The sequence below is a fragment of the Cariama cristata genome, unplaced genomic scaffold, assembly GCF_000690535.1.
Source record: "Cariama cristata isolate BGI_N322 unplaced genomic scaffold, ASM69053v1 scaffold29187, whole genome shotgun sequence".
Lineage (NCBI taxonomy): Eukaryota > Metazoa > Chordata > Aves > Cariamiformes > Cariamidae > Cariama > Cariama cristata.
Window position 1 is genome coordinate 16,128 of NW_009628812.1, and position 13,847 is coordinate 29,974.

At 35.2% G+C, this 13,847-nt stretch overlaps 1 protein-coding gene across 1 annotated transcript; it reads left to right on the top strand.

Moving 5' to 3' along the window:
- Window positions 1-253: 253 nt before the first annotated feature.
- Window positions 254-13,098, top strand: PTPRQ (protein tyrosine phosphatase, receptor type, Q; the record flags this gene model as incomplete). Its single annotated transcript, XM_009704952.1, has 7 exons — window positions 254-316; window positions 3,107-3,228; window positions 9,369-9,613; window positions 10,256-10,322; window positions 10,918-11,076; window positions 12,434-12,656; window positions 13,025-13,098. Coding segments are annotated over exons 2-7 (793 nt in total), but the record flags the coding sequence as incomplete, so codon positions are not given.
- Window positions 13,099-13,847: the final 749 nt, after the last annotated feature.

Consider the following 13,847-nt stretch of genomic DNA (forward strand, 5'->3'; position numbering starts at 1 on the left):
CAATGCTTTTTGGTAAACTGCCAAGTCTCCTAATGCCAGGATATACTGAGATACAAAGGAAAATCCCAGATGTTCAAATGTCCCGTGAAGGCTAGGACATAGATGCATGGGGCAGAGGGTTATGCTTCTCTTTTCAGCACCTTTCCCAATCCCTGAATGATACTTGGTTGCTTGGTATACTTGAAGAAATATTTCTGTGTGGTGAAAAGCAATGAGATTTCATCTCTTCTTGTATGCCCTTTCTTCTGGCAGGTTTTGCCTGAGAGAACTTGTTTTTCTTTGTTCCTTTCATTCTCACAGAACTAAACATTACAAAGTAAATATGGCCTAATATAAGATAAAAATGTTTAAATATAGGTAAAAGTAACCTAGGTGATTGTAAAATGAAATAACTGAACCTCACACTGAACTTTTGTTGGGAAAAAGAAAAAAAGAGCTATTCTTAGCCAAACTGGCAAGCATGAGTTTCTGTTAGAAGACTGGAGTATTCAGTCTTATTTTTGAGGGTTATGCTAAATGATGGGCTCTCCAGACTTGTCTTCAAGCTAACACACTTAACTGCTGCCTTAGCATCAGGACACAGATGGATGGGAAAGATGACCCTGACCTCCATAAGACCCACATTCCTGTGCAAGGATAGAAGCATGATAATCAGGAAATGATGGTTATTAGTTACAGAAAATGCATTATTGTGAAAACCAGGAGAAAAGTGCTTATGAGAGGAAGTGATTGGATTATGGGGGAATGAGAGAATAAGACTAGGTCATTTCTACTGAGTAAATTGCTGTGATTTATAAGAGAAAGGGTATAGTGATATCATGGCCTCGTATTGACTAGATTCATTTCACAAACAAACCTAAATCAGAACATGGCAGTTACCTACTGAAGCAAACACAGGTTTAAAAAGATGGTTTTTGTAAGATGTGAGACACATTAGACACATTTCATTTGCTACTTTTCTTTCTAATTGTACAGGTTATTTCAGAAAATATTCCTACATTTCAGTATCATTCAGTTAATGTCTGATATTGTACTTTTCATGATGACAACAAACCAGGTATTAATGCTTGGATGTATTTTAGATAAGTATCTTAAATACAGCATACTCAATTAGAATTTTCTTGCAAAGATCTAAAATGTATCAAATACAAACTGCATATGGAGATTCTCCATATAAATAACTTCAGGTTGGATAATTTGTAGATTAGATTATGCTTTAAAATTGTCTAATGCATAAACCTAAAGTGACTGCTGAAAAAAAATATTGAGAGATTAAAATCTCCATTAATGCTATAAAAAAGTGATGGAAAGTTGTCTTTGGGAACTTGTTGGTTTGGAAACTAAGGCTCGAGAAGCTATATATATAATTATATACTGTTTTTCAGAAATTTCAGCTGGTGATAAAGGTAATCCCACTACCATAGTTACTGAAAGCATTGTTTACACTAAAAGACACTGTTTGAGAACAAGTCTGACACGCATTACCAGCAAAATAAGCTTAACTCATGCTAATTCTAGTTTTTAGGGAACATGCTTGCCCTTGTATTTTATCTGTTCTAGCTCCCCACTTGACAGCCAGCTTTCTCTGAGCAGTCTCCTCTTTCACCACCCCTCATGTGCTTTCATAGCTCATTCACTTACACTCTTCATTCAGTTGTTCCGTGCTATTCAGTATTTTTGGGGACAGCTTCCAGTGGTTGAATTTGATCCTGCCTACAAAGTCTAGTATATTCTTGCTAATCCAGCACAGCAATCTACCTCCTATATCCAACACCCTAAAGTCTTTATAGGAGCTTATCAGCTCCCAAATCTTCCCATTTTATTCTGCAACCATAGTGCAAAATTTTCTCCTTCACAGTGCAAAATTTTGTGATTTCTCTTCATTAAGCTTTCACACATAATTTCAATAGCTGCATACCTACTTCCATGCTATTTTACATTTTCCTAACCTGTTTTCTACCTAAAAACCTAAATAGCCTTGTATACACTCCAATTTTCTACATTAAGCCCTCTTACGTAGTGATTAATTGTGAAAAAAATACATATTCATGCATTAATCATGTTTGAGAAAAGAGACTGTATCTTCTGATTAAGGATAGTTATGATCACTTTTATAATTTTTTATAACAGACTGTTCATTGATATGTGTTAATCATAGTTGTAATTTTTTTTTGTGGTAGATTAAAAAATAAGCCAAGTTCTGGAAATATGTACAAATCTGTTATTGCTGCTAGAACAGGCTGCTCACTGATAAGTATCAGAGTTGTCTTTTCTTGTAGTAGACCCTGAAAAAAAGGCACCATGGAGGCAAGTTCTGGCATTATCTGCAAACCTGTTGTCACTTCTATCCCAAATTTTATTTTCCTGAAATTTACCACAATTGTTATGAAAAAGTAGTATCACTTACAGACAACTGCTGTGTTGTTATTATGATTTCATTAATTTCTTATTCATGAATAAGAAATAACTAGGTTAATTCACATATCAACTTCACAAAAGGAAATTTTAGGAAAAGACCATTTCTTAATGTGAACATTCTTGCCCACCTACAATTCCTATCACTTGTGTGTGTGTGTTTTCCAAAGTTTCTCCACATGTTAAGAATAAGTTGAAATGAAATCTAGAAGATATTTTTTTTTCTTAATAAAATTATTTGTGCTAGTACTTTCCAACATTGCTGGAAATTTTTTTTAGCATGCAGAAGACCTTGTGTTTTCACAATTTGTTGTTCTTTGAATGATTCATTTGACATAAATGAATATATTATGCTTGTCTATTTGTCTAGACAGTTGTATATATTTTGCTTGTGTCATGTAAAATACATATAAATAACTTGTAATTAAAAAAATATATAATTTCAATTTAAGATAAAGTTGTAGGCAGTTCATACTCTAAAAAAGTTGTAGTTGCAATGAAAGATGTGTTTCTAAATCACACTCTGTTTTATATACGAGAAAGAAAAAACTTTATAATTATTTAAGCAGTGTATAATGGTAAATGTGTGAAATTTTTTTTTTTTTTATTGGCTCTACTGGCCACTAAAATTACTGGGTTATTTGTTGTGAACTTCTTTGGCCATGATTCACTTACATATTTTTTTCTACAGCTCCAGATGGTCCTCCAGAAAATGTGACTGTTTTAGCTACATCTCCTCACAGTATTAATATCAGCTGGAGTGAACCTGTCATCATTACTGGACCAACATGCTACCTCATAGACATTACCTCAGTAAGGCCACTCTGTTTTATTGTTGGTAGTTATACAGATGTTTGGTGATATAAATACCACAGCAGATGTTCTTACAGAAATTACAGGACAGACATAAACTGGATTGAAAACAGTATGACTGTGTCTATTTCCACATAAACTCCACATAAGAATTAATTGTGCATTTATAAATTTCTTAATGGAAGATAAATTAATTACTTGGTATTTAAAAATGTGTGCTAATAAGAGGTCTTGGAGGAAAAAAAAGTGTAGCTATAAATGTATACAGAAAAACAGTAGCTGAACTTTGTGGAGGTGTAACTCCTTCTAACAATAAAGATGCTACTTACCAGTAAAAATAATAATGACTTTTTTTTTGTTCTTCTTCAAAGGAAGGAAAAGTTCATTGTCATGATTTTACAAACCAGAGTGGAGAGCCTAGCAAAAGGAAATGACTTGTACAAAGTTACACTGCATCAGAGGGCAAACTTTAAAGTTAAACTAGATTTCCCACTTTCCACTTGGTACTCTGTCTATCAGATTAGCTGTATTTTGGTAGCACAGCAATAACAGTTCTTTCTCCTTGATCTTTATAAGCAAAAAAAAAAAAGGCTGACATAAGAGGAAAGCTCTAGTGGCCTTTCTCTTTTCATCCTCTACTACCCTTACAGTACTCTTTAAAACAACCATTAATAAACCTCATTTCCTGCCCTGTGGCAAGATATGAAACTTTCTAAGTTCAAGCACATGAGAAGTTTTAAGTAGGATACAGGTTCCCTGTTCTTCCAGAAATTTTAGAGACAGGGCTATCAGTGAAAATGGGAAACAGTTTACCAGACTTTACCCAGGAAAGCTTGCTGTTTGCAGCTTCAAAAATCCTCAATCAGTCTGCTAGATAATATGAAAAGAAAATTAAAGACTACTTCAAACTATTTAAAGGTTTTAAACAGAAAGTTCTTTCAATTTTCTGAGAAGAGAGTAAGACTATTATGTGTATATTTTCAATGTTTCTGAATCAGTCATAAGAATTACAGATATGCTAAAATATTAATGCTGAGATTTTTGTGCAATCAAAATTTCTAAGGAGATCAGTAAAAAAATACCAAATATTTTTAAGCTCCTAAATAAAATTACAAGAGAGAGTAATCTGTAGTCCTGCTATTTTCTCTTCCTCTGACTTCATTGTGCAATATGTAGAGTGCAATCTGTTCAGTTCTGAACACACTTACCACAGCAGTAGTATGACAGGGTGAAGGATGTACAATAGCCAGGGGAATACTAACAGGGAAGGAATGTTCCCTGGCGTGTTGGGTGGGCTGCTAGAAACTACATAATAATTTTTATTTCTCCTTTACTAAAGTTAGAAAAGGCTTTTTCCTCGTGAAGAGTTCCTGTCACTTTTGACTAAACAGCATTATAGTACATCAACAGAAAACATTGTTTTCATGCTTTTGATAAAACTTCCAAATTCAGTTTTCAAAGACTGATTTTCTTGTGTATGTAATATTTGATCTATTTGTATTTAAACAATTTCTCCTCTGTCTGATAATTCCTAAATTATAAACAAGATGTAATCTGATTCTACACTATGAAAATGTTATCAATAACTTAACAATGTAAGTTATAGTAAAATTCCTAAAGTAAGATAAACTATGGGATATTTTATGTAAGCCTGCCAGCATTCAGAAGGAAGTCAAAAACCTGTTTTAAACATTCAGTTTGCAGGGCTTTGGTTTTGTTTTTACAAAGTGGGATTTTTTTAAAAATACACTTCATATATCTGGGTTTATGTTTAGGGCTTCCTTGTAATCAGACATTGTCTGTCTAATAATCAGTAACTACAGGTGTCAGTTCTGTAGGTAATCAGTAGACAAATCTATTCCTTTTTAAAGGCCAATAAAGCTGTCACAATCTTTTTCAGTGAAAATTTGAGTATATATTTTATTGTCCCAGTGGGAAAATTTTTATGAAGACTCCAAATTCCACAAACTTCCTGTATGTATGACTTTACTCATTTTAATTCTGAACTGAGTATCTTTAAGGATTTTTAAAAATAGGCTTACAGAATAGAATGATTTCAGATTTCTACTCTGCGATGTCTTTATTCTTAAAAGGTAGTAATTAGTATTCATTAGTGAATGTATTAGGGTTCTGTTTAAATTGCTAGGATGTTCCTTGCAGTTTTATAGATCAGCAAAACTAAAAAGTACTGCCTCATTGTTATTCCTCCAAGTAGTATTTTAGTTTGTCTTGCTGCCTACTATAATAGTTCTGAATAAAATATTACTGAAAATGAGTAAGGAAGATGGACTTCTGGAAGAATAGAAATACGTTTAATGCTGTAGTGCTGTGATTGTATTTTAGCTCTTCTATAAATACTTATATGCCAGATTTTTGATAGTCAAGATAGGAAAAATTGTTTCAGCTCTTGATGGCCATCCCAGGAAATGAATGTCTGTTTAGTCCATCAGAAAGTTTAGTTCAGGTTAATTCTCAGTGGGGATAGATGCATATCTGTCAAATAAAAGGTATGCTTGAACTATTCTAATGTTTTAGCAGCTGCATTTAATACAGATTTCATCCAGTGGGAAAACTACTGTACAGCTACCTAATCCTCTTTTCAAATTACACACTGAAGAAACAATAATGAAAACATCATTAACTGAAGTAGTGGGAATAGACATAAAAAGAATTTTGTAAATGATACTTGATCAAACACTAGAAAAGCTCCCATTTTTTCCTTTTTTTCCTTTTTTAAACTAACATTGGAAGTGATTAATTGGATATAAAGCCCAAGTCTGTAGATTTTTCTACAGAACTACAGATTATTTGAGATGTAGGGATGATAGGGATCCCAAATGTAATCCAGTCCATATCCTGCTCTAACACAGAAACAAGTGTACCTAAAGTCTTCCTCACAAATGATTCATTATCTTGTCCTTAAAAATGTCCAGTGCTGAAAATTGCTCAGCAACCCTCAATAGATTGTTCTAGTTTTTCACTAAACTTATAGTTTTAGTTACATATTTAGGTAAATCATTGCAGTTTTTGTAATTTTCAATTCTAAACTTTTTTGGTGCAAATAAAATTTCTATTTGTGTTTTCATGAACACTAGAAGCAATAGATTGTCTTCAATTTAGTAACATCTTTTTTTATATTTTGAAGTTATGTCTGTGTCTTCCACCATCCTCCCTTTTCTAGATTGGATCGCAATTATTTCTGCTTTCCAGCTTTTCTAGTGAGAGAATTACTCCCTCCCCACTGTCTTATAAGTAGTGCTTCTGTTAATATATCCCCAGAAGAACTGCACTTTCTGCAGTCATATCAACATTATGTATTGCTGCCCAATTTTCTTTTTGTTTTGTTTTATTCCAAACAATTTTCTGCTATATAGCTGCTCATCTTCTGGATCTTTGCCTAGCTTGATTCCCATTTCAGGTCTCTACAGCTCCCCTGGCCCAGTGTCTACCGATCGGTTCACGTTTGCTTGATGGAAGACAGCACTAAGCAAACGGCCCATTTCATTAATCCGCTACTACATGAAGTGCTAAAGAGGCAACACATGGGTGAGATGGCAGCATACTCACCTGTGCAGCTTTCTTGTCTTGGTAGCTGGAGACTTCTTGTGAACCCCTCTAAGTAAACGGTTAGAAAAGTGGAAAGATAAAAGTTAAATGAGATGTTCGAATAATAATGTCCCGCTTTTGGTTGTTTCAAGTCTTGTAATCATGTTGTTGTTTTTTTTTTAAATTATTATTTTACAGGTAGATAATGACAATTATAAAGCTCAATTTCTGAAGACAAATGATGAGGGTAAAGTCTTAGAAATTTCTAATTTAAAAGCATTTACAAGGTATTCTGTAGTAATCATTGCCTTTACGGGGGATGTTAATGCTGCAGTCCTTGAAGGCAAGGCTAGTTCTCCAGTAATTGTCTCCACTTTTGAAGCAGGTTTGTATTTTTCTCTACTTTATGTGGATCAAACTTTGCAGTTTTTCTTTCATCTGACAAATAAATGAGTGTTTTGAACACATGGTGCACTTTTAATGCAGATTTGTTCTCACAATATTTTTTCTTTAATATTTAAAAAGGTGGCAGTCAACAAAAAGGTGATGGTGATAATAAATACTAAGATTTACCTTTAGTAATGCAAAGATTTTAACTTGTTTCATGTAAAATATGGATATGTGGAATACAGCCATCTAGATTACAGTCGATGAAGAGAGGTCCTACCTATATTAGAATAGATACCTGTCTTAGGAAGGGATGACACCCCCTGTGGTGGTGCCCATTTCCCTTAAGAGACTACTGAAAACTCTATACTCTTGATGCAAAATTTAAACATATAAAAATTAAGTGAAGTGAGTCCTACCATTTATAAATGGTGTCTGTACTGACTTGAAGACGCGATTTGTGTAATCTCAGTGGAAGGACGTTGCTAGTGAAGGCCCACAGGGATTTGTGCTGTTCCAGAGATTCAAAACAATCTGGAGAATGAGGTAGGTACTAAGGTGAAAAAAGTTGCTGATGCTATTAAGTTACTCAGAGAAAAAAAACCCTGAGAGATGAGAGTGAGGAACTGTGTAAGGTTCTTACCTCATGACCTCATGATACCGAGAGGCTACGTTACAGAAAAGTAGATAGTATTTGTTTAGGAAAATATAAAATTATGTACATGAGGAAGATACAGTCCTAGCTTTACATACGCAGTTCCTGGTTATGCTTTGTCTACTATCTTTTCTGACTTTGAATTGTTCACTAAGGATATTTAAAAAAAAAAACAAATAAAAAACCCAACAAAAAGTATTTTCTGAAAAGATACTGAAGTTTTGTTTCATTCAAACTGATTATCAACTGTATATAAACTACAATTGCCTTATCTCTAGTGAGGTTAGCTGCGGGTAAGCTTTTTTTAGCTATATACTCAGGTTGATTTCAGATTTAGACATACTACACAGTGATTATATTTATCATTTATCTTTCATTTAATGTATGAAAATCCAATCTCCCTAATGGTATGACATGATATGAGTGTGTGTGTATCTCTCTCTCTCTCTCTCTCTAATGCCTTATACTCTAATGCATTAAATTCTAAGGATTTCATGACCTGTTTATATCCCTGGAGGCTGATACGGAAGAATGAATGAAAATTAAATGAGATGGTAGCTGGGTCTATCCTGTGAGCTATCTTTTTTGGTAGCCCTTTCCCTTATGTAAAAATGTGATACGTTAGGAGGTGCAGTAACCTTAGAGAGGAACAGTTGTTTTTTCCATCTTGTCTCCTATGGTTTGTACAGTCTAGCCCATGGCTGAGTTAGGACCAGTTTACACAGACTTACTCCAGAGAAGCCTGAGTAAGCATTTTTTGGCTGGTGTAAAAACCCTGGAAGGTATGACAACTGCATCTAAATCCTTGGCTGAGGGAATGTGTTTACCTCCAGTTGCTTGATTTCACTATTTAGAGGTCAGGCTACATACTTGTCTGCTCAGGTAGAGCAATAAATATTTAGCTGCCCGGAAAGAATGTTACAGCCTTTTCTTTCAGATAGGAACATTGGGAAAAAGATTTATACCTTTGCGGTCTTGAGAATAAGCTACTGGAATAAGCGTTTGACAAAAACCTGTCTTCGGGAAAAATGCATGTTGTGTTTGTGTCTGGGAATTGGCTTGTGGAAAGTTTTTTTCCTAAAGAGCTGGCTGTGATAAGCAGACACTCTTAGGAGCACGGTGGTTTGTTTATATATTGGGAGGGAGCTTGCTGTTGACAGAGGGCTTTCAGAAAGGGATACTCAAGACTAACACTTGCTTCTTGCTTGTCAACCCATGCAAGGATTTGTTTACCCTGCATGTATTTCAAGGTATAATGATGCCTTCAGGCCTTCTGAGTAGATTCTGAGTAGAGACTACTGAGGGTCATTTTTAATATTTGTTGCATTAAATGCTGTCGTTAAGAATAGGATTTCACTAAATATTGAACTTTTTATTGTCTTTATGAATATTTACATATGCAATAAGTATTTGAAATGTTTTTAATAAAAACAGAAAATACCAATGAAATAATGTTGATATGCAAAAATATAATTTGTAATTTTTCAAGTTTTAATCTAATAGTAATAGTAGTAAACTGACTAAAAGTGGATCATTGAAATATTTATTTCAGTGCCTGAAGACCCACCTAACAACATAACATTTCAGAAGATACCAGATGAAGTCACAAAGTTCCAAGTAACATTTGTGCCGCCATCTGAACCAAATGGAAATATTCAAGTGTATCAAGCTATGGTTTACAATGAAGATGACCCTGCTGCCATCCGGATCCATAACCTTAGTGTCATTGATAAAACAGATCAGTCAGTCACTGCCATGATAGAAGGACTAAAAGGAGGACATACCTATAATGTCAGCGTAAGAACTGATACTTTTGCTTTGGATTTTTTCTTTGATATGAATGAGAGATTAGTCTGAATTGGGAACACAAACCTAGCCTGCATGTGAGATTTTCATGCCGAGAATGTTAGCTGGGGTGTGAAGAAAGACAAGTCTGAGGAACGAGGGGTGCAATGAAGAGGGTGGAGTGAGTGGGAGCAGCACACATCACTAGTGGTTAGCTTTGTACTCTGGACCACTGGCTCATGTGCTAGCAAGGCAGCCTGTGACACATCGTCACAGGTACAAGACTAAATCTCTCTTAATCCTAATTCCACTACTTGCATTGCTAATTTGGCTCAGATGAAAGGTCCAGTTCTGCAAGGAGAGCTTGCTAGAAGTACGTGCATGGAGTTCTTTCAAATAATCAGAGACTAGGACATGAAAGGAGGCGACACAACTGTTTAAGTGGGCTTGTTTTTCTCCTTTTTGTAAGAGCTACATTACAAGCGATGAGTTGTTACTGTACTTAGGATTGTAAAGAAACGTGAAGTAAGTTCTAGCAAGGTGTGAATGACAAAAGGAATGTTTCAGCATTCATTTTTGCTTCAAATATATAAAGATTTTGCCAATTTGAAGCTATTGCAAATACTTACTAAAACAAGTGTTTGTTTTTTTAAGGTGTATGCAATTAATGGTGCTGGTGCAGGGCCAAAAATTCAATTGAAAATAACCATGGATATCAAAGGTATGTCTCATAAAGCACCCTTTAGCTGAAATCTCTATAAATGCTGAAGAAATTGCTCTTCTACCTGTGAATACACAGATGTGTGCCTTTGTCTATTATTTAGAGGCTGCATCATGTAGGAACAGGAACATGTAACTGATAGCCTTGAATTGCCCTGCTCAGTTTTGCTGTGTGTCACTGGTCACTTGCTATTTATATCTAAATGATACTGTAAACCACGTGCAGACTCAGTGAAGTAATCATATTGACTTCATTATTTCAGTTACCATCAGGAAACAGCTTAGAAGAGTATCACAGAGGTATAGCTAAGTATACAGTAGCACAGTTGTGGAAATAAATACAGTCATTGATTGAAATTCATCAAAAAACTAAGACCCAGTCTTTTTATTGTTTTCTTTTAATTAAAAACTGTTATGCAGAGGCATTTATCAGAATACAGTTTTTAGAGGCTTAAGGCATTAAGTAGAACATTAAGTTGTCCCTGAAAATATGCTGAAGATTTGTCTTGCATAACACCGCTATGTGCCTGAACAAAGTACTTGTAGTGAAAACATTTTAAAACAAAACTCTGTGGTATATCTTTGCTTAAAAACAGAACCACCACGACCTAAAAAGAAACCAGCACCAGTTTATGATACCAATGGGGCGTTACTTGTCACAGCTACAACAATTACGATCAGGATGCCAATATGTTATTACAGTGATGATCATGGCCCTATCAAGAAGATACAAGTTCTTGTTGTGGAAGCTGGAGGTAGAATTTTATAAGTTGTCTTGAAAATTATTTTCAGGGTTTTTATTTCTTGATTTTCAGGCTGTTTGTCTTTTCTCTTTTCTTTTCTTGGGTCTCAGTATTACTATTTCATGTTAGAAAACAGCTAACAAAGTCACTTTAGCTGTGGCAGCAGTACTAAGAGCAAAGTATCTTTCTCTTTTATTTCTTTTCTTGGGTCTCAGTAATTTCATGTTAGAAAACAGCTAACAAAGTCACTTTAGCTGTGGCAGCAGTACTAAGAGCAAAGTATCTTTCACAATACCTGAGGGCTGGATACTGGATTTTGGGAACACTTGCAAACAAAGAGTCAAACATACTGTTTGAATTCACCAATGTTACTCTGCCCCTATTGTTATCATTATATTTATTTTCTGTTTCCTTGAAAAATAAAATCATTTGGCATTTGTGAAAGGTAAATAAATCTGAAACTTTTTTTTGCAAAGTTATTCTTCTGTTACTATTAGTGTTGCCTGTAAAAGAATGCAGTCATGTGCAGTTGATATTTCCATTTCATAACGGGGGCAGAGGGATTTATATAAATCCTTCTGTAGACTGTGGGTCAGAATGTGTATTCCCTTGTACGGACTGATGAACATTTACTCATATGAACGGTGCCATGATATTCTTTTGAGTAATTGCCTACCAGTGTGAGTGGGAGTTTCACGACAGGACATCATATGGTCAGGCCTACTTTACCTAAGGAGGACAAAATCCAGCTATTTAATTCCCTTGTTTTGCTTGCTTTCAAAGTATAGATGTAAAGCATTCACATTAAGTGAATTCATGTTAAGTCTCTCACATTTTTCTGAATTTTGCACTTTAGCAGTAATCCTACAGACATTTACTTCATAGCTATTGCTGGGAAGACTCTCTTGAACTGAGAGACATGCAAATACCATGTTAAGCAACATTTTGAAGATTTTTCCTCCTGAGTTGCTGAGTACTGTCCACTTATGGAAATCTAGTAATTTCATTTATGAAAGAGCCTTTACTGTCTTTAGAGTAAACACTTTTTACTCTCTTTGCTTGCCATGCTCAGTTTCAAAGTCAAGTGGCTTGCACAAGTGATATCCTCTACAGGCAGAGTTCATGTGCGAGACTGCTCCTGAAATTTTCTAGTTGTGATTCAGTTGGCTTACTCTGAGTTAACAAAATATAGATAGTGTGGATAATAAGGAAATGTGGATTCATGTGCAAAGATGGTTATAGGCTTAATTGTGTAAATGGCACCGACAGCATGCTAAGGTCTTAAAAAATAATTTTCTATTTAACTTCTTTAATTACAGTCTGGTTAGAATGTAAATTTTGTCTGATTATTTCCTTTTCTTGGCAATAGCTCAGCATGATGGGAATGTTACTAAGTGGTATGATGCCTACTTCAACAGACCGAGGCCATATTTTACAAATGAAGGCTTTCCAAACCCACCATGTTTAGAAGGAAAAGAAGATCTGAGTGGCAAAGAAGAGATATATGTCATAGGTGCTGATACTTCATGTATGATACCGGGCAGTCAAGACAAAATATGCAATGGCCCACTTAAACCAAGAAAGCAGTACCTGTAAGTACATTTGTTTCTTTGTCCAAGTGAAAGATTTAAGTGATATACACATTTATACAAACATACAAAAAGTGTAGTTCAATTGAAATGATCTTAATGTGTCTCTAATTTTAAATTTTAAATTTTTTGGCTGACCATAAATATGGGAGACAATTTTTTTTAAATGTTTCAGGTAACAAAAGATGCTTACTGAGTTCTTAACACTGAGCCCTTGATGTCTGTCATAATGTCACTTAAGCAGATGAATAATGATTCCATCTTATATTATACTAAAACTGAAAAATAGTTTTCAGATTCTAAGTGAAACAATATTTAAGAAAATGCACATAAACTTTTATTTCATTAGTTTTCTTGGTTTTATTTCACAGATTTAAGTTCAGAGCGACTAATGTTAAAGGACAGTTTACAGATTCTGACTATTCTGACCCTGTCAAAACATTAGGTAAGGAGAGTGTCATTTACTAAACTATTTCTCTATTTCCAAATAACCTAGGCAATTCCATGTTTTTTTTTTAGTACAGTGGTTTCCCTGAATTAAATAATCTCTATTTTTGTTGGATCTAGCTTAACCAGAATGGCTGAGGAAACATATTCTTGCCTTTGTATGTCCTTTTGAGGTTGTCAAGAGAGCTTACCTCAGCCTGGACTGTGACATGAAGAAGCAGTATTGACAAAGTTTGTTAGCAGAAATTCAGTTATACCAATAAAAATACCATTTTGCCAGGATAGCTCATCTTGCTTGGTGAACTGCCAGAAGCTATACTGTTTGTGCAGTTTCCCTCTGTGTTGGATGTAGAGCTGGTATTCTGTACTCTTCGCTGGGTAAAAAACTGACTGGATGGCTGGGCCCAAAGAGTGGTGGTGAATGGAATTAAATCCAGTTGGTGACCGGTCACAAGTGGTGTTCCCCAGGGCTCAGTTTTTGGGGCCAGTTCTGTTTAATGTCTCTATCAATGATCTGGATGAGGGGATTGAGTGCACCCTCAGTCAGTTTGCAGACAACACCAAGTTGGGCGGGAGTGCTGATCTGCTTTAGGTTAGGAAGGCTCTACAGAGGGATCTGGACAAGCTGCATCCATGGGCTGAGGCCAATTGTGTGAGGTTCAACAAGGCTCAGTGCCGGGTCCTGCACTTGAGTCACAACAACCCCACACAACGATATAGGCTGGGGGAAGAGGGGCTGGAAAGCTG